This window comes from Hibiscus syriacus, unplaced genomic scaffold (genome assembly GCF_006381635.1).
Source record: "Hibiscus syriacus cultivar Baekdansim isolate YM2019G1 unplaced genomic scaffold, ASM638163v2 tig00111810_pilon, whole genome shotgun sequence".
Lineage (NCBI taxonomy): Eukaryota > Viridiplantae > Streptophyta > Magnoliopsida > Malvales > Malvaceae > Hibiscus > Hibiscus syriacus.
Window position 1 is genome coordinate 1,367,152 of NW_024063186.1, and position 27,557 is coordinate 1,394,708.

The following is a 27,557-nucleotide window of genomic DNA, read 5'->3' on the forward strand; positions in this document are numbered from 1 at the left end:
AGAGATATTTACTGGCTAATCATTCTATCATCTGATCTATGAATGGAATAGGAAAATGATCTTTTCATGTTAAAGAATTCAACTTCCTATAATCGATGCAGACTCTCCATCCATTATGAACTCGTGTTGGTACAAGTTCTCCGTCAGAATTTTTTATCACAATAACTCCTCTTTTTTTATGAACTACGTGTATCGGACTTACCAATTTTCTATATGAAATTGGATATATAATATCTGCATCTAGGAGTTTTGTATCTCTTTTTTTGCCACTTCCATCATTGGTGGATTTAGCCGGCGTTGACCTTCTGTTTTAATTTTATGCATACAAGTATATGGACTCAACCCTTTTATATCAGCGATGCTCCATCCTATAGCCTCTTTGTATTGGCACAAAATAGTGATTAAGTCCCTTTCCTCCTCCTCGGATAACTTTTTTAATATGATTATTGGCAGAGTGTTATTTTCTCCGAGGAAGGCGTATTTCAAATGATCAGGCAATGATTTTAGTTCAACTTCAGGTGCCTGTAAAACAGAAGGTAAAACATTAGGCTTAGAAGAAATCAAATTCAATTCAGTATGATCGGAATTCATGTTTTCATCTTAGTCCTCTAGCTCCATGCATATATCAAAAGAAAAATTAGTCCTTAAAAATTCATCAGCCAAAGGATCAATTAAATCGACAGAATTTAAACTTTCCACTTTATCAGGATATTGCATTGTCTTATATACGTCAAATTTTAATGACCTCACCGTCAAATTCCATTGTTAAAATTCTACTCCTGACGTCAATTTTTGTATTTGCAGTGCTTAGGAAAGGGCTCCCTAAAAGGATATCAGATGATGTGCTTGTGTGATCATTCTCCATGTCGATTATATAAAAATCGACGAGAATTATCAAGTCGTTTACCTCCACCAATACATTCTCTAAAAGTCCTTCTGGATAGATCACCGACCTGTCGGCAAGCTGTATCGAAATCTTTGTATCCTTCAAAGGATCGTTAGTAACAATTTTATAAACAGATAGAGGCATTACATTAATTGATGCACCAAGATCACACATTGCTCGTTTAATCTCAACCTTACCAATTTTACAAGGGATTGCGAACATACCTTGGTACTTTAGTTTAGGTGGTAACTTTCATTGGAAAACGGTTGAGACGTTCACCCCTAAGTTCACTTTCTCTACTCCAGTAAGCTTTCTTTTGGTCGTACAGAGATCTTTTAAAAACCGGGCATACCTTGGAACCTTCCGGATAACCTCGAGGAGAGGTATGTTAACTTCAACCTTTCGAAGTACGTCTAATATTTCTTTTTCCTCAGCTTTTTTTTATCCATTTTGACTAACCTCGATGGGAAAGGCGGTGGCACGTCATAAGCAGATGGTGTTAGGTCGTCTATTTGTTCTATATTATTATCTTCCTGGGACCCTGAATCATCAATCTTAATCTCTTCCTGAGTTACTTCGTTTGACGGAACAGGTGGTGCCACTACTGTACCGCTCCGAAAAGTGATGACACTGACTTTTTCCCTCGGGTTTACTTCAGTTTGAGATGGAAGCTTACCTTGTGATTCTAGGGGGTTTATGGTTTAACCTAGTTGGCTTATCTGTTTGTCCATCTCTTGGAAGTGTGATTCAGTTCGAGTCTGGAATTTTTCTTGGAAAAGTGCTAACCTCTCGACAATCGATTCTAATGATGACTTCTGTGGTTGTTGTGGTGGTGGAGGTCTCGCTTGATAGCCTTGATTCAGTCTCGGGTTTTGAACATAACTGAAGTTCGGATGATCCCTCCATCCTGGGTTGTACGTATTACCATAAGGATTACAAGCTCTTTAGGGAGGTCCCGAAAAGTTTCCGATTGCGTTGACTTGAGCTGTTGCGTCATCTTGAATCAGTGGACAACCGTCTGTTGGATGATCAGATAATGCACATATTCCACATAATCGGTTTTGTCATATCTTTCCTGCGACAAGAGAGTTTATGACTTCAGTTAACTTGTCTATTTTATTTTCTAAGGAAGATGAACTTATCTCATGAACCCTTCGAGAAGGTTCATTGTTTGTGCGAAATTGTTGGAAATTTACGGCCATCGTGGAAATTAAATCCCTAGCCTCAGTAGAAGTCATATTCACCAAGGCTCCACCGCTGGCAGCGTCGATCATCTTCATTTCCAGGGGAGATAATCCTTTATAAAAGTATTGAATGAGTGTTTGTTCGGTTAACCCATATTGTGGGCAACTATAACATAACTTCTTAAACCGCTCCCAGTAGTTGTAAAGTGACTCTTCATCAAGCTGCTTGATTCCAAGTATTCTCCTTTGTAGTTCACTTACTTTTACCGCAGGGAAAAACCTGTCAAGAAAAAGACGAGTCATTTGAGCCCATGTAGTAACAGAATTAGGAGGAAGATAAAATAACCACTCCTTAGCCGCGGCTAAGGAAAAAGGAAAAGCTCTAAGTTTTATTTGGTCCTCGGTTACTCCCTGTGGTCTCATGCTGAAGTAGACCATATGAAATTCCTTGAGATGTTTGTGTGGATCTTCGTTCGGCAATCCGCGAAATGTAGGGAGGAGATGAATAAGGCTGGTTTTTAACTGGTATGGAGTTTCGCCTTGGGGAAAATCAATGCACATAGGCCCTTGCTTAGTAGGAGCCGCAGCTAACTCCCAGATAGTAAGATCGGCCATCGGATTTATATTACATGAATTCGATTCTTCTTCTGGATTGGCGAAGTCCCCGGTAATGGCGCCAATTTGACAGCTGTCGTTTTCGATGTCAAAATAATTCTTTTTTCTCAATTAATCAATAAGGAAATGCGTAATATAGAGAAATAAGGGTCGAATCCTCAGGGACTTAGAAAATCACAAATTTATGTTTGAATGGTTCTAGCCAGGCGTAAATATAATAAAGGGGGTTTGTAGTATGGGATTTAAATAGTAATAAAAAATTATTAATTAAAATAAAAGCAATTAAAGTAAAAATAAGATGATAAAAATTGTGAATAAATACTGTAAAAATAGCCTCAAGCCTTGCTTTGACTCAATTTCCTTTAGATCATCGAATAAGATTTTCCCTCTAGGATTCAAGACGGTTACTTTGTCTGCAAGGGCTATCCCCGTGACTCTATCTTGTATACCGAATACCCAAGGCAATCTTTGATTCCGGCTTTAGTAATTGATTCTAACAACGTCAATTGTCGCAGATCAATTATCGTTTAAGTTCGTGGCATCCGACTCAAATTATTGCTTCAATAACCGTCAATTCTGATCTCAATACCCTCTTGGCGAAGCCATCTCGCCAAGTGTGTTCCCAGGAAGTCGAATTGCTTTTTATAAGCTGGATCTTTCTCCCACACATTTAATCGTAACAACCTCTTGACCAAAGTCGATCTTTGATTTTGAAAAGTGTTTTGATTTTGAAACATAAGCTCAGAGATTGAGAGAGATATTCCGAAGATATTAAGGGCCTATTTCAATTCTCCCAATGGAATTGAGTCATCGTGATAGCTCTCGGCTTATGAAAAGTTTAGCTAAGCATGACAAAAGTCATACTTAGCATTTGAAAACGAAGCTTGGAAAATAAAAGAAAAATCAAAAGATCTTGAAAAGTAAAAAGAGAAAGTTTTTATAAAAACTAGAGAGAAAAGAAGATTGTAATCCGAATAATGAGTTTAGGCTTACCCCAAGTGGGTATTTATAGCCTCTCAAAGGCTAAATGATAAACAAAGAAAATAAATAAAATAATCCTAAAGATAATTGTTCTTTTAATTTAAATTCAAACTTAAACTAGTCTCCTAATACAACTCTGCTCGTCAATCTTCCAGAAGGCGTGTAGAGGAAGTCTTCTAGAAACCGTAGCTGACTGGACCTTTTAGAAACTGCCACGTCAGACCGCATCATTCCCAGAGTCGTGCCCATGTCTCCAACCATGACCAAATAATAAAAAAATGCAGAATGGGCCCGTTTTGTCACTAATTCTGGAAAGCAAGGACCTGCACGAAAACCAACATAACACGACCAATTTAGCAGCAATAATTCCACAAAACTGAAGAAATAATTGACGATTTTGAACATTCATCACTGCGCAGTGATGATATTTAAGGATTAAACAAACCCTAGCTCTCTTACAATTCTGGTCGTTAATCCCCATCTTGATCTAATGGTTGTAGGCTATGCGGCGTTGGGACTAAATAACGAAACCCTAGCCCTCTGCTGGGTCAGGCAGACGAGTTTGGGCCCTTAGATTTGGATCTAGACTTGAAATAGGCCTAAAACGAAAATAAATAAATAAAATAAATAAAATAAAAAATATATTAATAAAATAAATAAAAATAAATAATATTAATATAAAAAATCATTTTTAAAACTATATATTATATATGCTTTTAAAAATTGTTTTCAAAACCATATAATATATATATTTTCAAAAATCATTTTTAAAACTATATAATATATATTTTCAAAAATATTTTTAAAACTATATATTATATACATTTTCAAAAAATATTTTCAAAAACTCTATATTATATATATTTTCAAAACGTTTCAAAAACTATATATTATATATTTTTTCAAAATATTTTCAAAAACTATATTATATATATATATATATATATTTCAATATCGTTTTCAAAATTATATAATATATATTTTCGAAAACCGATTTTTTTAAAAAAAGTATATATTATATGTTTTCAAAAAATCGTTTTCTGAAAACCATATATAATATTTTTTTCAAAAATATTTAAAAAATTATACAAAAAAAACTCCGGACGAAAATGAGTGTCTACAACCTCGTAGGGTGATTTAGTGAAATCATTACTGATTTTAGCGATGATGATGAAACTTTTATTCCGCTTACGATAGACGATGACACACCAATAATTGATGAATCTGATATCGTTGAGGATGCTTTAGAGGGACAAGCCTTTAACATATAGAGCAATGTTTGGGAGACAGTCCTTTTTCGTGGACAAGCAATGTAGAATTCTCCGCCAGTTTGAGCACATCCACCAACAACAATGCAAACAAAAAGTTCACACTCCCAAATCCCTCAATATCGTCATGCAGTTGCGATGCATGAGATAAACTATGATGACATAAGGAATCCTGAGATTCCTGATATGCTCGATATATGCGCATCCCTCTGAGGGACCTCAGATGAAGGATCGACAGAGTTTGGAGTTGGGTCAAAGTTTAGGACTAAGAAGGATGTGCAACTGGTTGTGAAGGAGTTTTGTATAAAAGCTTATATAGAATTCATCATTGTGGAATCTAACCAAAAGACATATTTTGTCAGATGTACTAACAACAACGTCAGTTGTACATGGAGGATACATGTCTCATACCTATTGCGAAAGATTTTATAGGAAGTCACAAGGTTCCACAACCATCACAGTTGCACGTTAAGCTCTTACAGACAAGATCACAAACACTTAAACTCTGATGTCATATATGTTTACGTGAAGTTATTGGTCGAGAAAAATCTGAGGATCTCGGTTTCAATGATCGTGGCATCAATACAGAATACATTTGAGTATATTATGTCTTATTACAAGTCCTGGATAACCAAACGGAAAGCTATGACACTACTCTACGATGATTGGGATCAGTCGTATAATGAGTTTCCACATCTATTGTACATGATAGAATATTTCATCCTAGAGATCATTGTTCACTCCTACACTTATCCTACAATCACATTTGATGGACAAGTTATCTCTGGGAAGAGAGTTTTTGGAGCTTGTTCTGGGCTTTCAAGTTAAAAATTGAAGGCTTTTGTTACTGCAAACAGATGATTCAAGTGTATGACACTTTACTGTACAGCTTATACAAACACATCCTTATGGTAGTTGTTGCACAAGATGGTGACAGAAACACCTTCCCCATTGTAAAAAATGAGTCTGAGGAAACGTGGAATTTCTTTCTGTCAAACTTGCGCTCGTATGTTGTTACCCAAGATGGGGTTTGTATGATCTCAGACTGTTTACCAAGGTTATTGGCCATGATTGACAGACCAGGAAGTAGGTGGTCATCTCCTCATGTATTCCCTACATATTACATACGCCATATTGCTTCAAATGCTATGACAAGGTTCAAGAATAAGAAGATAAATAAAGAGATTATAAGTATGAGCAACTTATTTGGTTTCACTTTTCATTTTTTTGTCTTAGTCTTCATTTAAAATTATTATAATTAAACCTAATTATTTTTTTCCAAGCTATGCATTACCGCAACATATCTTACGTGCAAGACTAGAAAATTTGAGAAAGCATGGAGAATATGTGTATAACTTTGTAGCAGAGATACCTCAGGAAAGATGGACATAGTCATATGATGATCAAGGTCGACGTTACGGTCATATGACAACCAATCTTATGGAGTGTATCAATTCAGTATTAAAAGAGACTAGACATAGCAAGTATTGTTCGAGAGACATACTTCAGGTTGTGTAAAGTTTGGACAGAAAAAAAGTGCTCAGGTAGAGGCAATGCTCAACGAAGGTAGAAATTGGGCTCCAAATCTGGAGAAAACAATGACCAAAAATCAAACTCATGCAACATCAATGTATGTTCGTAATTTCACCAAAATGGAATATGATTATATTGTCCAAGAACTTGTTCGACCACATGATGGTGGGACTTCTACTATCTATATTGGTAGTCTTAATAAAAGATAGTGTGATTGTGGTCGACTTTAAGCCTTAAAATATCCATTTGCTCACGTGATTGTTGCATGTATATAAGTGAATGTAGACCCATACATTTACGCTGATGATTGTGATAGCTTGCATACTATGCGGAACATATATATTTACAAGTTCAAGTACCTCCCACAAGATGCATATTGTCCACCTACTGTATTTAAAGAATGGTTGACCAATTTGTAATTATGTAGAAGTTGGGGGTCATCCTAAATTTACTAGAATTGATACTGATATGAATAACCCTCAAAGAGGGCTAGGTCTACCGAAGCTATGTAGCCACTGCAGAGGTGAAGGCCATAATAGGAAGCATTGTCCACATCTCTCAAGATATCGAGCAAGCCGATAAATCCTTTGTAATCGTATTTGTACCGATTTTACAAATATCAATGATAATTTTTTTTAGCTTTTTACGTTTCATATATAATTGCAAATTATAATGCTTAACTAAAGTCAAATTCTTACATTTATTTAAAACATTTTCTTAATAAAATAAACATTTTTCCTCTCATTTTTACATTATTTTTATTATTCTCATTTCTTTCGATGAGTCATTTGTTGCGTCTACTTGCTAACTCTTCATTCTTTTTCTCCTCCTCATTTTCTTTCTCTTTCTTCTTCTTATTATTCTCCTTCTCCCTCCCTCTTCAACTCCTTATGTTGATCATGAATATAATTTATTGATTCTTTCACCCACTCCTCATCTGAAGACGAGCTTGAATTTGAATCATCTGAAGGGTAATAAACCAAAGATGATCTTTCAAAAATTGCTTAAAATATTCTTCCCACAAGTGCATTTTTTATTCTCCTATAACTCTATCAACTAACCCAACTCCTATTTATAGTTAAATTTTAGAAAATGAACGTTGAAACTCGTCACCTCGAGGTGACGAGTTCCAACAACTTTTTTTTCAAATATAAAAAGGCTATAAAATTTTAAACCTAAGGACCATGTATTTAAAAAAATAAATTCACTTAATAATCTTGAAAAAATAATAATAATTTTTTAATGGAACCCATCACCTCAAGGATATGAGTTCCAAAGGAAATATTAAAATATTGAGCCCAAAAAAAATATATCCTATGGAACTCGTCACCACAAAGTGACGAGTTTGCCCTGCATTGTAGAAAATGTTGTAGATCCCAAAATAATTTTGGGGTGCCCTATTGGGCCAAATAATTCGTCTGCCTACCGCATTGTTCCAAAAAAAATTGACAACCCCCACCTTTAAAGGCTATTGTGTCTAGTCCTAATGGTATTCAACTGATAAGACTTTTAGCAGTTAAAGAACAGTCCAGGAGTGAGAAGGGACTTTGTTACTAGTGCCATTCAAAGTTTGTATGAGAAGACAAGATGAGATGAATGAAGGGTGAAAGAGGAAATCAATTCTGCAGAGACATGAGAGCAATCACTACGCTAGGACCAATCATGATGAACTATGGTCGATTTGTAACACCCTAATCCAGTACGACCCAGAGATCAAAGGATTAAAGCCTTACACGGGACTACTGAAGTGTCTAACCCAAAAATTTTCTTTTTGAAACAATAACTATAAAGCTCCATTTCAAATTATCTATAAAGATATAAATAAAACATAATAATCAGTTTACAAATACGAGGGAACTCCTAAAATATCCAAAATAATAAGAATACTGAGTTTAACAAAACAGAGTTACGACTAAATACAAAGGGTCTATAAACAGTATATGCCCTCTAAAATAACTCAAGACGTACTCTAGTAGCCTCAGCTGATCTGAAATATATGGTGACGATAACGTTTCACGGACAGTCTCCTAAGAACATGTGCACAAAAACACATTCCGAACATTGAGCTTACGAGCTCAATGCCACACTAGTAACTGTATTGTACTACATGCATTCACTAAATGAACATGCTAGCGATATAAATATGAAGATATGAGAAAATACTGCTATGAACTGCTGAAGTAGGCATCAAGGTGTGGTTGAGGGTTCTGCATTTTGGCGCGCACACCCTTCTAGTCTTCCTAAAATACCCTCGAGTATTTGGGTGAGATTTGGAACTACATCGGAAATGTACACTCGGCTAACTTACTCCGTTAAGTCTTGGGGTATATGTTCCTAGTTGGCAACTAAAATGCCTTGGTACTGACTTGGATATATCCAACTGAGACGGTTGTATTCTACTAAAGAAACTTGGGTGTCCTTGCTGTTCCTCGAGTATCAAACAAGGATAGTTTTATGTCATTCTAGCTATTATTGTTTTTAGTTGTACTGTATTTAATTTTTGTTTTCACTTATAGTTTTATTCTATGATGATCTAATATTGTTGGGCCCTCAAATATAACCTTTGACCAAATAGATTTATTATACAAAACTGTCTATGGGTACCGATACTAAGCCCCTCAGTATCGGTATTGTCCTCTAGGTATCAATATCGTTCCTTGGGTATCGATACTAACTGGCTGTTATGAATTGTGAATGAAGGGTAGTATCAATACTCTTGACCCGAGTATCAATACTTCTGTACTAGGGTATCAATATTTTTCTGAGTATCGATACCAAATTAAGCTTCGACGTTTAAAAAAATACCTCAGTACCGATACCCCTATTAAGAGTATTGATACTCTACTTCCAATATCGTTACTTCCATGAGTACCGATAACAAAATTGGATATTGGAATTTGCTAAGTGAACCTGGTATCGATACTCCTACTAAGAGTATCAATATCCAATCCCCAATATTGATACCCAACAAAGGAGTATCGATACTTCTAGCCTACAATCCCTTTATTTTGTACCGTTTGATGAACACTACCGGTACTGAAAGAACAATAATGATATTTATGCCTAGAAATGCTATGATTTGGTCACGAAGAAGACAATTTTCCTCCCCAAAGACCTTACTAAGGTTCCCAACTTTTATTAAAGTTTTATGTATTATAAAAGGGTCATAATAGGTCTTTTAACATGCTGAAAAACATCAAATGTTGAATCTACCATGAACATGCTTCATAACTCATACAACCTACCAAAACACACCTAGTGATCTACATGCGGTAGAGTTGAGTTTGAAGTGAGTTACCTTGGATTCTAAGTTGCTGGAAACACCCAAGGCTCAACCAAGTGTTAGCTTTTCCTTCCCTTTGACTTTGGATCTTTCTCCAACTTTTCTAAGAAAATAATCGAATACAAGAGTTACTAACTTATTTTGAAGCTTAGGAAATGCTTGGGAACACTTTCTAGGATTAACCATGGGTTTCTAAACCCCCACTAAAACCCATGGATGGCCACTATCACCAAATCTTGTGTTTTAGGGCTAGAATCGAAGCTCTATGAGAGGTGACTTCGTTTCTTACGTTAGTTAAATCGGACTAGAATTATTGACCAATAAAGTTTTCACATTTGTTTAAGAAAGAGATGAAGTTTGAAGGAAGTAAAAATGGCAAATTATGGGAGGAAAAGAGGCTTCAACAGGTGACATAGGCATAATTAAAGGAATTCAACTTTTGTTTCAAACGATGGGTAAATTGCTTCCTTGGTCCTTCAAGTTTTGGTCAACTCTCAAAAATACTCTTTTTATCAATAATTGGGCTCAATATAAGCCCAATTCCATTCAAACTTGGGCCAAGGCTCCCTATAATCTATGGGGTTTATCCCAGGTCCTCTCGAGTTAACCTGAACTCCTAACCCGAACTCCTAACTCGAACTCCTAACCCGAGATTTGGGACGTTACACAATTAAAAAGAGAAAATACATCCATGATAAGGAGATTGGGGAATGAGTCTTAATCGGTTCCACACCAAGTTCTGAATTGCCAATTAAAAAGAGATCATTTCATTATTTTTGTTAGTTATTTAATGGATGGAGGCACTAATGTAAAATTCTAGTGACCAAATCAATAATATTTTTAGTTTGGTGACCAAAATAGAATCGATCTCATACTTTGATGACTAATGAAATAATTTACCCTAAATATTTAACAATTACAATTATATTTAAATATAAATATTACTTAATATTTAATGTAAATCGATGGGTCGAGTCTTAAGCACTCGGCGTTATTGGAACGAACATGGATGACGCCTGACAGAGATCTCTTATCACCTACACTTGTGATGTAGCAAAACATGTTTCAGATGCAAAACATGTAATGGGTTCAGTTGGTGAATAATTTTGCATTCCACGTCTAAACTGTTTCAAGTTCTGGATATCCCCTCTGTCTATTTCCTTAATGACAGCATGAAAATAGTTGGTTTCACCCACAGGGTTCCATTTAATGTTTTGACCCATAAAGACAACTAAAGCTCATTGGTAGTTAAAATCAGAGACGGTCCAAGAAAAAAAAACACTTGCAATGAATTATTAAACAAAGTTGAAATCATGTCATGTCATTTTCAATAGGCTTAGACTTGCCTTTCTGCCCTACGCGCTTTCTATCTAAAACTACCACACTCATTTATATATGACCACATATAACCATAAAAAAAAGCCGTCTCATCTTGCAATTTCATATATATTAAGACATAACTAGCAATAGTGTCATTGATGAGCGATGAAAACCTTACTCTAAAATTTCTTATATCACGAACGAAACTATACAATTTTTTATAATATAAAACCTTTTAATAATCAAAGAAAGTGTGATTTATTCTTTTTAACATATATTATCTTATAATCATTTTAAATCATTTATTTTTTAATATATTATAAACTATCAATGATTTTTTTCTCTAAAATCCAAAATATTTCAGATGAAAACTTTTATTATTTTAAATTTTGCATATGGAATTCCTTAACTGGTTAAATAGGAATGAGTATAGGTCATGTCAGATTTTCGGTCCACTTGACCTAACCCAAAAATTTTACACATTTCATCCGATCCGATCTAATTTTTTGTGATAAAATCTGAATCTGACCCGACACGAAATAATATATTTATTAAAAGTATTATTTTTATTCAATAAAAAAATAGAGATTTAATTGAAAGAAAATAATTTATAGAGGGGTATTATTACAATTATCCCTAAATATATAAGGTAAAATTATAATTTTTCAGGTCGAGTCAGATATTTTTCATCCTAAACCCCCGACCCAAACTTAATTTTTTTTAAAAACAGACCGAATTGAGTCGAATCGGGTTAGAACCCGTATGGTGCAGGTCTCATGCCCGTCCCTAGTTAAATCTCATATTATAATTGTAATCCCATTTTGAGGTATGGAAGTGACATAAAGGTATATTATTTAGGGTAAACTACGTATTTAGTATTTAAACTATCAATTTTGATATATTTTAATACATAAACTTTTAATTTTTAAAACCATACCTAATGTTTAGTTTTCATTTTATTTGAGTACTCGCTGTTACAAACTTGACACATTTAATACTTAAACTATCAATTTTGGTCTGTTTTAGCATCTAAACTTTTAATTTTTTCAAAACTTAACATTAAATTTTAAAATGTGTACTAAAATGAAACAAAAACAGAAGTATTTAATGTTTAGGTATTAAAATGAAACAAAAATTAAACTTTAGGTATTGAAAAATTTGAAAGTTTAGATACTAAAACATACCAAAATTAATAGTTTAAGTACTAATCGCATAATTTACCCTCTTATTTATACATATATTTATTTTAAAATAAAAAATATGATGTATTATTAAATTATACAAAACTGTTAATTGCCTAATCACCCTGAAACCAATCTATATAATTATGAAAGAATATTCTATTCATTTAAAATCAAAATTCTAAGTTATTACTAGTATTTTATAGGTTAAATAATGTTTCCTCCAAATGTTTGTTATCTCATGCTTTTCATAGGAAAGATTTTGATGCTGGACTTTTCGTCCAGCTGCGGCGATACCCAACGATTTGTTGCATGCGCCATCGGAGTTAGAATATACTGCCCTGCTAGAGGTATAACCCATTTCACCCGCATCGGTTCTCTGGTGAGTTCATGTTTGTTTAATTCATTCGCACTTCTTATATCTTTTGCGAGATTGCGGCCATATTGAAATATATGGTTTGGGTTCCTGCTTTCATCTGTGAATGTAGCTTTGTTTCGCTCTTTCCAAATTCCCCAAATCATTGCTGTGAAAATGGTGCCCCAATTTTGTCCCTCTATAGATGTTTTCTTTGAGCCACTATTCTTTTTAATCCACGTATCAAACTATTTCGAGTCAATCAAATTTAGATTATAATGTCGCTCGATGATTTATTAGACTTTTCTCGCGATTCGACAGTTTTTCAGGATGTGTTCCATAGATTCTGTTTCCCCCTGACACTCTTTGCAATCTTTTTCGATTGACATTCTTTTCATACTCCTGATTTCGTTTGTGTTCAATTTGTTTAAGCAACAAAGTCAAATAAAAAATCTGATACGTTCAGTTGTTTGCAGTTGCACCTTCCAGATCCAGCTGTTGTTTCTCCTGTTATCCTTGTTAGTGTCTCTGTTTGGGATGTCCTTGAAAGCAGAATTTACTGAGAATAAGCTATTTTTCGAGAGACCCAAAAACTCTATCTGGATTCTGACCCCTTTCTCTATCCATATTCGTGATATCGTGGATTTGGTCTAAAAAGTTTCTGGTAACAAGTGATTAATCTCTTGTAAGTTCCAGTCTTGGTTAGAATTTCGATAATATGCAACGTTTTCCAGCCTATTTGTTGTGTCAGTATCAGGATATTGTTCCTTTAGGGGTGCTTTTCCGATCCAACAATCGTGCCAGAACTTCACTTGCTCGCCTGAATTTATTTTCCATTTGCAGCCCTTTCTCATTATATATCTGGTCTTAAGAATGCCTCTCCAAGCATTTGAGTTTTTGACGTTTTCTTCGCATCCATGAGAGATTTGTTCTTCAAATATTTCTCTTCAAATAATTTGCACCATAGAGCATCATGTTTCGTATATATCTTCCATCAATTCTTGGCCATTAGTGCTAAACTCATGTCTCTCGCAGTTCTTAAGCCTAGACCTCCATTAGTTTTTGCGTTGCAAACCGTCTTTCAGTTTACCAAATGGTTTGGCTTAAACTCCGAGTCACCACCCCCAAAGGAAGTTAATGTTTAGTCTGTCTAGTTTATTCCATGTCGCGATCGGGAGTAATGTTGTCTGCATAATATGAACAAGGATCGCTGCTGTAACCGATTGAATCAGCGTACGCCTTCCTGCCATTGACAAAATCTTCCCTTTTCATCCGGTTAACTTCTTCATCACTTTTTTTGTAAGGTGATCATATGTGTTTGAGTTCGCCTTCTAGTGAATAATGGGTAAGGTAAGCCGTTGTGTCTTCGGTAATATTCGGAGAGAAGAACATTTGAGACTTTTGCAAGTTTATGTGTAACCCTGAAGTTTTACTAAATTTTCTGAGACAATCTCGAGCTTTTCCCATTTGAGTCGCATTCGCCTCCATAAATAGTAGTAGGTCATCTACAAAAAAGAGATGACTTACGTTATCCCTACCTCTAGTAATTTTAGCGCTTTCCAATTACTGTTAGCGACTTCATCAAGAATTATATGTGATAGTCTTTCCGTCACTAGAATAAACAGGTAAGGGGATAAGAGGTCCCCTTGTCTGAGACCCTGACCCGAAAGGAATCCGTCGGTTCTTTCCTAATTACAGAGCAACTCTATTTCACTGTTTTGGATGCAATACATAATTAGCAATATCATTTCTTGAGGGAAATCAAAGTCTAGTAAAGTTTTGGCGAGGAAATTCCAGTTCACGTTGTCGTAAGCCTTTTGTAGATTTATTTTCATGATGATGGTCCCCTTTCGCGTGTCATTTTTATGATCGAATGAACGACTCCCTGTACGATAAGAACATTATCAGCAATATTTCGGCCAGGTAAAACGCTGTTTTGAGAAGGACCAATGATTATCTGGAGAATCGGTCTCAACCGGAAAACCAAAACTTTAGACAACTTTATAAGTATTGAAAAGACTAATGGATCCAAAAAAGAGATTTCATATGCGATATTTGACTTCAGAATTAGCCCCAAGTTAACTTTCAAGATGCCGTTTTCCACACTCTGAGAGGAAAAGGGCATTTTTCTCGAACTGGTAGAGAGTATGTTTCACGGTGTCCCACTGTTTCTTGTAGAAAATGGGAATTTTAAAGAGAAAATAACCTCAGTGACCAAAAATGCCTTATAATATACGTTTTTAACCAACTTTTTTTGGATTTGTTAAAATGACCAACTAAATCGTAATGCGATCGATAATTCGCAATGCGATCTCCGGTATCGCAAATCAGTTTACAGATTCGCAACGCGAACTTCGACTACCGCATTGCGATTTACATATTCGCATTGCGATAGTCCAAGTTCGCGTTGCGATTTATTCCAAATTCCAAGTTTGTTGCGATAGTCGAAGTTCGCGTTGCGATTTATTCCAAATTCGTTGCGATAGTCCAAATTCGCAACGACGGTATTGCATTTGTTTCTTAAGAATTTTCTCTAAAAAGATAGTATTCGCGCGTACGTGTCGAAGACACGTATTACCACGATCACGATCACGACCACGACCCGACCCGACCCGAGACGAGACGAGACAGACGTCGGCGGCGGCGGCACGCGAGAGTCTCCCTTGTTCTCTATCACTCAACAAGGAAGTGGGAAAGCCAAGCCTTAAATACCATTCCCAATAGTGTTTCCAATACTATGTGAGATTGAGCATTACCAACACTTGTTCCCAATACTATGTGAGATTGAGCTTTAAATAGTGATATTATTTTTGAATGTTTTGCTTAAAATTACAATAATCGCGATTGATTGTAGATTGACTTTTAATTATGACATATTTAATCGTATAATACTAATGCAATTGGTTGCTGATTCAGTTGTTTTAAGGTGCATGATTGTTAATTGTTTTCTGAATAATCACATTGTATTGAAAACAAGTGTTGGTAATGCTCAATCCCACATAGTATTGAAAACACTATTGGGAATAGTATTTAAGGCTTGGCTTTCCCACTTCCTTGTTGAGTGATAGAGAACAAGGGGACTCTCGCGCGTCGCCGCCGTCGTCCGTCTCGTCTTGTCTCGTCTCGTCTCGGGTCGGGTCGTGTCGTGTCGGGTCGTGGTCGTGGTCGTGGTAATACGTGTCTTCGACACGTTCGCACGAATACTATCATTTTAGAGAAAATTCTTAAGAAATAAATGCAATACCACCAGTCGTTTCGATTTTGGACTATCGCAACGAATTTGGAATAAATCGCAACGCGAACTTCGACTATCGCAACGAATTTGGAATAAATCGCAACGCGATAGTCGAAGTTCGCATTGCGATAGTCGAATTTGGAATAAATCGCAACGCGAACTTCGATTATCGCAATGCGAACTTGGACTATCGCAATGCGAATATGTAAATCGCAATGCGATAGTCGAAGTTCGCGTTGCGATAGTCGAATTTGGAATAAATCGCAACGCGAACTTGGACTATCGCAATGCGAACTTCGACTATCGCATTGCGATTTACATATTCGCATTGCGATAGTCCAAGTTCGCGTTGTTCGCATTGCGATAGTCCAAGTTCGCGTTGCGATAGTCGAAGTTCGCGTTGCGAATTTGGAAACTGATTTGCGATACCGGAGATCGCATTGCGATTTAGTTGGTCATTTTGGCAAATCTATAAAAAGTTGGTTAAAATCGTATATTATAAGGTATTTTTGGTCACTGAGGTTATTTTCTCGAATTTTAAATTGCATAAATAAATTAGAGAGTAACATCGAATACCTAACATACGTCTACTAAAAAAATCTATCAAGATTAGTCTTATGGCAATGGCACACCTACCATATGGGAAAAATATAATAATATGGAAATGAGTTTAAATTTTAATAAATAGTAATAAAGTAATAATTAAATAATAATAAAAATGCATAAAATCAAAGAAAAGTACTAAATTTATTTTTAAAGTGATTCTTTAATTTTTATTTTAGAGTGTGTCTTAGACTGCAATTTAGTATCATCGTCTTTAGTTTTTATTTATCTCATAATTTTATTTTGATTTAGATTTAAATAAACGTCAGGGTCGGTCCTTATTATTTTTTTTCCTCGGGGCGAAAATAAAAAATAGGCCTATACTTTTTAAAAAATTAAGAAATATGTAATATAATTTTTAGAATTTTTTTATTAAATTAAACAAGTAGTAATTCATTTCATTATAATATATAATTGTAAAAAATATATTTAAGCATTTCTTGATGCAAAATCATTGATGATAGTGTCAAAATCAATGCTTTAAAACATACTTTTCTCAATACATAACTTAGCATTTGAAAAAAAAAGTTATTTATCTAAAATATGAATATATATAAAAATCAAAAGAAAGAATTAGAAAATGTGATCTATTTAGAATTTTAAGAACAATCTTCAATATGATTCGAGCACCACAATTGATGATAAATAATTGTGTTTGTGAGAAATATGATAAATTAAAAAAAGAATAATAATTTTCAAATGAATCTTTAAACATGGAAGAAAAAAATAAGCATCCTAGTTATACTTAATTTTTTTCCCCTCTTATTGAGTTTTGAAGAAAAAATAACATTAATAAAATTTTTCATTGGTATGAAAAATTTGGAAAGGGTTTTGGTGAATTGATTGAGAGAATTTGGAAAAGGTCAAGATTAAAGAAATTCAATTGATTTTTTTTTTATTTTAGGAAATAAATATTGAATTAGAATTTTATGAGAAGAACAAGTTATTAGCGTTAATATAAAAATTCAACGAGGACATATGACACTTTAATAAATTCATGAGCCCATTTATTTTATTTTATAGCCTTTTAATTTATTATCAAATAATAAAGAAAAATGTTATACTAAAACAATTTAATTTGTGGACCCTGGGCAGGTGCCCTTCCTGGCTTGGCCTAGGGCCGATCCTGATAAACATCATCCTGTTTTAATTTATTTCTTTTCACAGATTAGTGAAATGTTTATTTTTATCCATCTTTTATGGCATGATTGTTCGTCTGTTTTTATGGCACGATTTTATTTATCGTTATGATAATTTTTCGTTTCGTGTTGCATTTATAACGACGAAATCTCTTGATCAAGAAAGATCGATGGTCTCATACAGTTAGATCTCTTTTTAAGATAATTTGTCAAGACATACAGAACCGTTCATGGAGCAATATGTCAAATTGATCCTTTCAATCTTCATGCCTACAATAATATTGCGTCTAGGTTTGAATAGAGACCGAGAGATTATATAATAGTTGAGTTATTTTTGGGAGATGAAACATGTATTTAATGAAAGATTTTAATTTTATATTTTTTAGGTTATTTAAATTTTCATTTTGGAATTGTGTTCTCTTTGTTATACATTGTACTATTTAATAAAAAATTTAACATTTTGTAAAAAAAAAAAGTAATGAAGTAATAAAAATATTTAGAAAATTGTTGAATGCAATGAGAAAGAATGTCTAAAAAATTGTTAAGGTTTTGTATTTGTGAAAGTGCGTGTGCGTGTGTTTGTTTTAAACGAGTTAAAAGGTAATTGAATGGTTTGCCTGAGGGCTGCGTGCGTTTATAGTCTTTAAACTCTCGGCCTTGTCCCATAGTAGGTAGGATTTTAACATTGATAAAAAAATTATATAATTAAACGAGTTAAAAAAACAAAATTAATATAACTAAAAAATAAAAATAAAATTATTAATTTAAAGGGTAAACTACATAAATGACCATTCACCAATAGGTTTGGTCTCGAAATGACCACCATTTTCAAATTTACGTCAATATAACCACTGAACTATTTAAATAGTTTTAATATAGCCACCCGTCATTAGAAGTGTTTACGTGACAGTTAATAAAATTAATATAATTAGGATGCAAGTCCTTGTAAAGTTATGTATTCGCGGTGTTGGAACCCTCCTTTATTTTCTTCAATTTTGGTCACTACTTATCTATGATTTGTTTCCTTGGATTTTTCATTTAATGCAATTTGATCCTGATTCTTTTTTTTTAAATTTGTCTAATGCCTTAATTTGAGCATTAATTTTAAAATCTTGTATTCTAGTCATGTATTAAATTTATAAATTAATCCCTTAGATTTTAGAATTAATCAATTTGATCACCAAGATTAACTTTAATTCTTTAATTAGGTCCTAATTTCAATTTAATTTAATAAATTTATTCTCTAATCAAATTGTGACACATGTCATAATTTGATTAGAGGGTTTTTAATTTTAATTTAATTTAATTTATAATTTATTTAAGATTTAAATATTTTTAAACAAAATTTATCGTTTTTATATTTATTTTTAATGATAATCTATATGAAGTCATTAAAAAATAATTTAAAATTCAAACTATAATCATAATAAAAAGATTCAATTTATAAATTTACCTTTTCATTTTAAATTTTGCTCGTGAGTTCGTGTATGTTAAATAATTTTTTAATTTAATATTAAATATAATTTCATATATATAATCATTAATAAATAAATTTAATTTAAAAATATTATAAAAATTATTTTAATTGATTCCTAAATATTATAATTTTTTAGCAATTTAAGTATTGTCATATTCTCAATTGGCCTAGATTTAAGTTCTCGTTTGTCTATTTTGACCAAAATGAAAGAAAACAAAGCAAGGTGCTAGCGTCGTAGATACGTAACTTTATAAGGACCTGCACCCTAATTATACTAATTTTATTAACTTCCATGTAAACACTTCCGTTAAATTTAAAGGTAGTGGCTATATTGAAACTATTTAAATAGTTTAATAGTCATATTGACATAAATTTAAAAATAGTGATCATTTCAAAACCAAACCCATAGCTGGGTGGTCATTTATGTAGTTTACCCTAATTTAAATCGAGACGACAACAGCATAAGTCAACCATATAATATGGGGGTTACCCAAAATCTTTCCTTTCAAGTCACATAAATTTCCACTCTAAGCAAATATTTTACTGCTTTTAGTGAACATGTGTCAATATCCAGGTAGTTGCTTCCCTACAAAATTACCCTACACCTGAGCATATCCCATCTTTTCCTTCCCTTCACGCGGAATCAGTAAACCGCGTTAATAGACATATAAATATGCCTTCAAAATCACAGAGAAAAAAAAATCAAGCGGTTGGTTTATAATCCGCGTTCATTAACTTCTTTATCCATTTTCATCTCTTCAATGGCGGGTTCTTTAGGTTCAGTTGAAGAGATGAGGGAAGTGTTCAACAAGTTCGACAAAAACGGCGACGGTAGAATCTCTCGCGAGGAACTGAAATCGGTCCTCAGTGCTTTAGGTTCCACGCCTTCTTCCGACGAAATCGATCGGATGATGTCGGAGATGGACAAGGACGGAGATGGCTACGTCGATCTAGACGAGTTCATTGCTTTCCAGAGAACAAACGTCGATGGCGACGATGGCCAGTGTGGGAACAAAGAACTCAAAGATGCTTTTGACATGTACGATCTGGACAAGAACGGATTGATTTCGGCGAAAGAGTTACACGCCGTGATGAAGAGATTGGGCGAAAAGTGCTCTTTGAGTGATTGCCGGAGAATGATCAGTCAAGTCGATAAAGACGGCGACGGAAACGTGAACTTCGAAGAGTTCAAGAAGATGATGACCAATGCCTGAACAAAAAAAAATATACCAGGTTAAGTGGTTAGGTTTATTCTGTTCCCAGTTTGTTTTAGCCAATTTTATTTATGAAATAGTAGTAGTTTCGATTTAATTTCCAACTGTGAATTGTGCATATAATTAGTACTCACTTTCCAGATTTGTTGTTGAATTAATCTCGTTTGTTAACGCGTGAAATTAGGTCTAACACTAATTAATTAATTAATTTAAGAATCTAAACTAAATAGAAAAAATTAAGGCCGACAATTATTTTCCTTATTTATTTCACATTTTGTTATTCGTGTGGAGTAGTGGACACGCAAAAATTGATTGGCAAAATGCTATGCTGAGCTCAACACGGTATAGGTACAGGTAATGGTAGGTAATGGTATAGGTTGGTTGCTTTACTTTTATATTATTTATTAACAGATATATTAATTTTGTAATCAAATTTTAGTAACAGTATTTGTTTTTGGTAAAAAATGTTTCGAGTTATTTCGAACGATTGGTTGAAATGGATCAAATGCTTGCCTTTGTGAAGCGAGGTCTAACCACGAGTTTTGCATACGCTTCCATCTCATTGGACGGTCAAACCAGATTCACGACTTCAATTTTTTGCTGATAGGACAGCAGTTTTTACCCAAATTCCACGTGGAGAACGACACTTTTAGGAACGATAAATATCTGAGTTAAAGAATCTGTTTTTAGACTTTATGCTGCTTCTTGGGACTAATATTTTTCAAAAAAAAAAAATTTAAATCCTCTAACGCATGATAGAAAAGAAAGAATAAAAATAGAGTTTAAGATGAAAATTCAAAAAAAAAAAAATTGTTGTAATCAAAGGTAGATTCGAGTTAAAAATTTCCAAAGAAAACTTGAGTATGGTAATAGAATTGTAGAGATTATGCATGATAAGGGTTTGAAATAAGTGAACAATTCAAGATTTTGTATACAAAGTAGCCAAGATCACAACCACCGATTTTTTTCTCTTTTTTTTTTGGAATTACGAAGAGAGATGTAGCGGCTAAATACTTGTAGTTTGGACCCGCATACCCCGACAATCATGCTGAAACAAAGCCTCAACAGGTACCGGTGGAACGTGGTAAACGTGAAAACCTCCAGAATGGTTCCATGCAAGCTTGACTAAGCCATCAGCTAACTGATTTTGTTCTCGAGGAGCATATGTGAGACTCACCTCCCATTGTTCATCCACCAACCTCTGAATATGGAAGGCAAGCGAGTGACTGGTGCGTTGCGGATTGTAACGATCCAGAGCAGCAATTGCCAAACTGATCCAAACATCAAATCCCAATCAACATGAACCTTGGGAAAGTACTCCGGCTTACCAATATTTATTTCCAGCCATTGCTGCAGTGATAAAGCTAGGAATTCTCTGGCTTAATTAAATTGTCCCACAACACTTTCGCCGCTGTACAATCTAGTAGATTCGACTGCTCCACAAATGTCACACCTCAACTCCATTGTCATGTGCCTACGTCATCGCACCTCATTCGAAAGTAGTTTATTCTTATATAGCAGCCAGAGAAAATCCTTGGCAAACCACGATAAAACTGAAGGGGTGTCCACATCGAGGGCTGATTCGAAAATCCCACAGCCTTTCTTCTGCTGATGTATGCACTCCTCACCGAAAAACCATTGTGCGCTTTCCATCTCCAGGTTGGAACATTAGCACCGCCACCCTCATTCGGTGCTTTAATTGCTGCAACATGTTGAAGAACCCGGTTTGGAAAAATAAATTCCAACAGGTCCCATCTCCACTCTCCATTCTCCGCCAGATCTTGCACGCAAAGGGGGTTATCACTCAGCAGTACAGGATCAGTGCACCAATCCCTTAAGGCACCCAAATCTGCTATCCATACATCATTCCAGATATCCACCAATGAGCCATCCGAATACTCCATAACAGCCCCGTTCGAACGTCATTCCACACTAGAGACAAACCCGACCAAAGCCTCCCCGGCCTAGTAATGGAAATTGGCACATGGCTCTCAAGTTTGTATTTGGACTTTAAAACCCGAGCCCACAGCTGATTTCCCTCCGACATAAGACGGAAAGCAATCTTCGTAAGAAAAACGGCATTCTGGGTTTGTAAAATTTTAAACCCGAGCCCACCATTCTCAACCGGTTCACACAGCTCTTTCCGTTGCTCATCGGAACCACCACATATAAATCTGCGGATAAGCCGTTCAATCCCCATACAAGGTACAAGACAGACTCTCTCGGGTTGGCAAGCGCGATACCTTTCTTTTGCCGGGCGAGTGACGTTGGCTAAATCAGTTCTTGCGGCCCTACCATCATATTCCATGCAAACTTGCTACCTCCCACAACCACCATTTTTGAACAAATCAATAAACATTTAATAATCTAAAACATTACACGTTGTTAAAAAGAGTATATCAATACACATTTCTTCCTTAGATCATCTCACACCCAGAAATCATCATCAATCCTGACAGAAAAAAACTATAATTTTAAAATATTGAAAGAGTAATTAATTTTCTTATATTCAATAAACACTTATTTATAAAAAACTTTAGTTGTGATAATAGAGTTAAGTAAAAGTTTTCATTTTTATGAGGTACCCTTGAAGGAACTGATATCTTGCTTAAAATCTTCCTGAAAAGATATTCAGTTTTTCATTCATTCAAATTACAAGAGTCACTATAACTTAAAGTCTTGGAATTAAGAAAAAAGAACAAGAGGACGAAAATTATGGTAAAAATTTGTTTGGGTAACTGTTGCGAGTCATCAACAGTAAGAACGTACTCTAGTTTGAAATTAAAAATGGCATGCTTGAAAATGTGAGAAGAATCATAATAATATAAGTTGAGCGCGACTAAAAATGTGGTCTTACTTGTAATATTTTTAGTTGCAACCATGAAACATGCTAATTGATAATACCAATAAGTATTGATACTTAATTACAAGAATCAATACTTGCCATAAAATAAGTATTGAAGCGTATTTAACATTTTAGGTTACAATAAAAAATGTTACCAAATATATAACATTTTAGATTGTAACTAAGTATCAATACTTGTAGTGAAATAAGTATTGAATCGTGTTTAACATTTTAGAACATTTTAGGTTGTAACTAAGAACCAATACTTAGTTACAAATATCGATACCTTCTGTGAAATAAATATTGAACCGCATTTTAGGTTGCAACCTCATAAATATAGTCGTGAAATATAGTCAATCTAGAACACTTAAACACAAAAATATCATAATTTTCTTTCTTAATATCTCGAAACCTCATAAATGACATATGATTCCTATTGTAACACCCTCAAACCAATACGGGTGACCCGATCTGAGGTATTACATTAAGGCCACTGGAGCGATCCATAATAAAAATCTAGGAAAATTAATTTTTTTATCAAACCATTTAAAAACGTAAAACAATTTATAAATAAATTGAACAAGTTCAGAAATCATTTATATATCAAAACAAAACTCAATCATACATTGTATCAAAACAAGTTACAGACTCTAATATACATACAAAATATGACCTACATGCTCCTTAATTATACAAGTATCATACTTCGCAAGCAACATCGAAGGAACTCCCATTACTGATGTCAATAACTACACAAGATCAACTCATTTAACTTGAAATGGTGTGTAAAGAGTGAGCTTCATGAAAGTTTAGGGGTTGTTTGTTTACTGCTGAATGGAACCATTCAGCGTTGAATGCTGAACCGTTAAGCATTCAGCGTGTTTGATTCTCACCTCTGAATGAAGACTATGTTGAATGAAACATCAAAACACTGCTGAATGAAACATCACAACACTGCTGAATGATTCAGCATTAAAGTACATTCTGAATCATTAAGCACCCGATATTTTACCATAATACCTATTTTTTCACATGTTGTCTTATTAAACAATCATATCTTATAATATAATAAATCATTATGAAGGTAAAAATGAAAATATTCATAATTCAGATTGTACATTCAGAACCATTATCAAACAACATGTCACATTTATAGCCAATTCATATAGAGCCTTTGAATCATTCAGGCCATTGAATCATTCAACGCTTAATCATTTTATTTTATCAAACAACCCCTTAGTAATAAAGAACTATCAGATGATGCTAAATGACAAGTAGATATATGGCAAAGCATAAAACTTTCTTATTGATCCAGGCTTATACATGTTCTAGTGGTGAGTTGAGTTTCATTAATTATATCTTCAGGTAACATTCATGAAACCTATAGTTTAGAGGAAGCATTCAGAGAGACAGTTCTAGGAGATTGAAAACGGGTGTATAGTGTTTCCCCACGAAGCCAGGAATAAGTGTGTATATAGTTTAAAAACAGTAGTATTAGTTTATTTCAAGAAAACAAGTTTTAAAATCATTGTAATACCCTCCACCTGAACACGATATGCAGTTTTCCAAAACTACATTCATAAGGACTTACCATAGGCCCATTGGGCGTAGGATCCAATCTAAGGGAGTACCTTGGGGCATAAGAACCTACCCAAGGGTCCCTTTAAGTTCATATAGAATTACCAGCCTGATCGGAGTTAAACCTGTAGAACTCCATAATACATCCCAAACAATATTAATCAGATTAAGTAGTAAGCTGTAATACCAAAATCGTGGGCCAGTAAAGTATCGTAACAACGACAGTGATATTTATTTAAATCATATAATTGCTCTCCACTTATACATCAAAATGCAGTCCCTTAGAATTGCATCCATAATGATTTACCCTACATCTTATAATATATGAGCCAATCTAAGAGAGTACCTTGGGGCCTATAAAGCTACCCAAAGGCCAATTTAGGTGTATAAGGAATTACCAGCTTTATCAAAGCTTAATCTCAAAACTCTAAAATACACTCTAAAGATTAACCCAATAAAATAGTTTCAGATGGTAAACTATAGTTCCAAGATTCCGAAGATTTATATTTTTCAGTAAAAACTTATGTTTAGTCTCTTTTAATTCCTACAGAAAATACGGACCCTGGAAAACGATGGAAAGACCATAAAACTTCAAATTCTTCTTCTTTTTTTTTATCTCAATTGCGAGTATTTTTATTTTCTTATATCATGCTCTTATATCTACTGCTCTATATTCTAACACTATTAAAAAAATGATCCGTTGGATTTTCACTAAGTTTATTGATTAGTTTATAATAAATTAACTTTCCATGTATCTACATTCCATATTTTTTCTGTCGATATAAGTACATTTATTAGTGTCTGAATATGTTGATAAACGTACATTTAAGGATAAATTTGTAATACAAATCAAGCAATATCAATGATTAAAGGGATGTTTATTATCTCTAGAGGTTTTGAGTTCAAACACAACATGTGTATGGATATTTGAACGGTCATTATCGAATGATTGAGAGATTTTCAAATAAATATTACTTTATAATCACTCTATATTAATAAAAAGATGAGTTTATAACAATATTTTTCATGTCTAGCAGATAGTTTATGATGTAATGTAATCATGTATTAGTCAATGTGTCGGAAATTATTGTTTAAAACTAGATAATATTGGGAACTTAGTTCTAATAATGACAATTTTGTTTAACGGTTATGCATTCTGATGGTTGAGGGAGCAGCAATCTTGAGCTCTAAATGATCTTCCTCTTTTGATGAACCACCAGGGCATGCTTCAAACATGTTGTTCCGAACCGACATCGGCCAAGCATGATCAGTCGGTGTGCCGACGTCTGGCAGTCCAACTGGCGCCGGAGGCTGCATCATGTTAGAACTTACTTCTGCCTGTTAAAACATTAATTCATTAGGTTGTCTATCTCTGGTAATCTGGAATACCAGAGGAAACAAAAGAACTGCAGAGAGTTTCTTACCATGGGTTGAATCGTTGGATTACTAGTCCGTAAAATTGGGAATTCAATCATCGGCGTGATCGGGTAATCATCGGAGAAAATCGGTGGAAATCGGTTCACAGTATGAGATGAGGAACCCCAAGGGCATTCATGCTGTGAATTTAAACCATGTAACTCTAGTCATCAACGTGAATAAATTACCTATTCATACATTCACACATACATACATGCTTGCATGCATATATGTTACTATTGTGGAAAAGCAAATGCAAGAGAGAGAGATTGAGAGTTCATACAGAATTGGATTCAGATTGTTGAAAAGGCATGTCAAATAAGCTTTGCCTGAGTGTTTTCTTATCTCGCTTCTGTCTGAGAAAATATTTTTGTGCATGGCTTGCAACTTGAACTGAGGTCCTACTGGTTACATAATTCTTTGAAATTTCTTTCCAATCACCTTTCCCCAGCTTTCTTAAACCTTCTAAGAACATTCTATGCTCCTCCTCCGTCCATGGCTTCCCTGCTTTAATAATTCAAAGTTAATAATAATATTCCGATACTATGTGTTTAAAATCTTTCCTAACTATTAACACCACCTTTTCTTTCTGCAGCCTGCGGGTTTCCCATGCAAAGATTCTTTTTTCCGAAACATTCTTGATTTTGATCCATGGCTGCTGCTACATTCACACCAAAAAGCATTACACAATCTCCCTTGTGTTCACAGGTTCTGAAATTATGACCATGAAGTCCACAACGAGTACACCTTCTTCTCTTCTTCACTTGCTCCATTGTTTCTTTCTCTCTTCGACTTGATAAACTTGGCGCATATATATATATATATATATATATATATAATAATGAAAAAGTGAAGACCAAACCCTTGATTTTTCTCTAAAAAGGAAAGCCAGCATTGATTAAGCAAGGCAAGATTTGATATGCAGAATATCGTATCTATAAATGGTATTGATCTTAATTAATAGGGAGAGTAACTTGGTTCTCAAGCTTTATCAGGAATAGTAGTAGATTATCCTAATATCAGAAGATATTGTTTTATTTTTGTCAACTATTTAATAACCCTTGCTAACCTAAATACTAAATACATTATATGCTTTGCTTGAATCTTTATTATATATAAACCTTCATTACCATATATATATATATATATATTAGTTATTACTCGAATTTGGTTTTATTTGAAATTTATATATATTATTCAGATATAAAATATAACTTAAATTACGAAGAATTTTTATTATGCGGACGCAATTACTTTATTAGTGAGGATATGAAAAATTTTAAAATACGTATAATGATTTTATGGATTCCTATATTGTGAAATTTATCACAAAAGGATCTAAAATGCAAAAGCATTTAGAAATTCCTTGAAAATATGTGCGAATATATTTGCTTAATTAAACATTTAGACAGACTAAATCAATCTAACCGTACGTGATTAGTCC

At 34.1% G+C, this 27,557-nt stretch overlaps 2 protein-coding genes across 2 annotated transcripts; one reads left to right on the plus strand and one right to left on the minus strand.

Moving 5' to 3' along the window:
- The first annotated feature begins 19,759 nt into the window (after positions 1-19,759).
- On the plus strand, positions 19,760-20,374 carry LOC120171015 (calcium-binding protein CML24-like). Its single transcript, XM_039178834.1, has one exon. It carries the CDS (start codon positions 19,822-19,824, stop codon positions 20,272-20,274), a length of 453 nt encoding a protein of 150 aa, XP_039034765.1. The 5' UTR covers positions 19,760-19,821; the 3' UTR covers positions 20,275-20,374.
- A 5,463-nt stretch (positions 20,375-25,837) lies between these two features.
- LOC120171047 (transcription factor MYB1R1-like) lies at positions 25,838-26,886 on the minus strand. Its single transcript, XM_039178855.1, has 4 exons — positions 26,694-26,886; positions 26,397-26,617; positions 26,122-26,253; positions 25,838-26,035 (listed from the first exon to the last, which is right to left on the minus strand). The coding sequence occupies exons 1-4, from the start codon at positions 26,884-26,886 to the stop codon at positions 25,838-25,840; spliced, it is 744 nt and encodes a 247-aa protein (XP_039034786.1).
- Between the last annotated feature and the right edge of the window lie 671 nt (positions 26,887-27,557).

What these genes read in the sequence shown, in the direction of transcription:
- LOC120171015 (XM_039178834.1), top strand. Translation starts at nt 19,822, where the DNA reads ATGGCGGGTTCTTTAGGTTCAGTTGAAGAGATGAGGGAAGTGTTCAAC.
- LOC120171047 (XM_039178855.1), bottom strand. Translation starts at nt 26,886, where the DNA reads ATGGAGCAAGTGAAGAAGAGAAGAAGGTGTACTCGTTGTGGACTTCAT. An exon ending in GCAGGCTGCAGAAAGAAAAG is followed by an intron (nt 26,618 to 26,693) that starts GTGGTGTTAATA and finishes TTATTAAAGCAG; the next exon opens with GGAAGCCATGGACGGAGGAG. An exon ending in AACAATCTGAATCCAATTCT is followed by an intron (nt 26,254 to 26,396) that starts GTATGAACTCTC and finishes TTAAATTCACAG; the next exon opens with CATGAATGCCCTTGGGGTTC.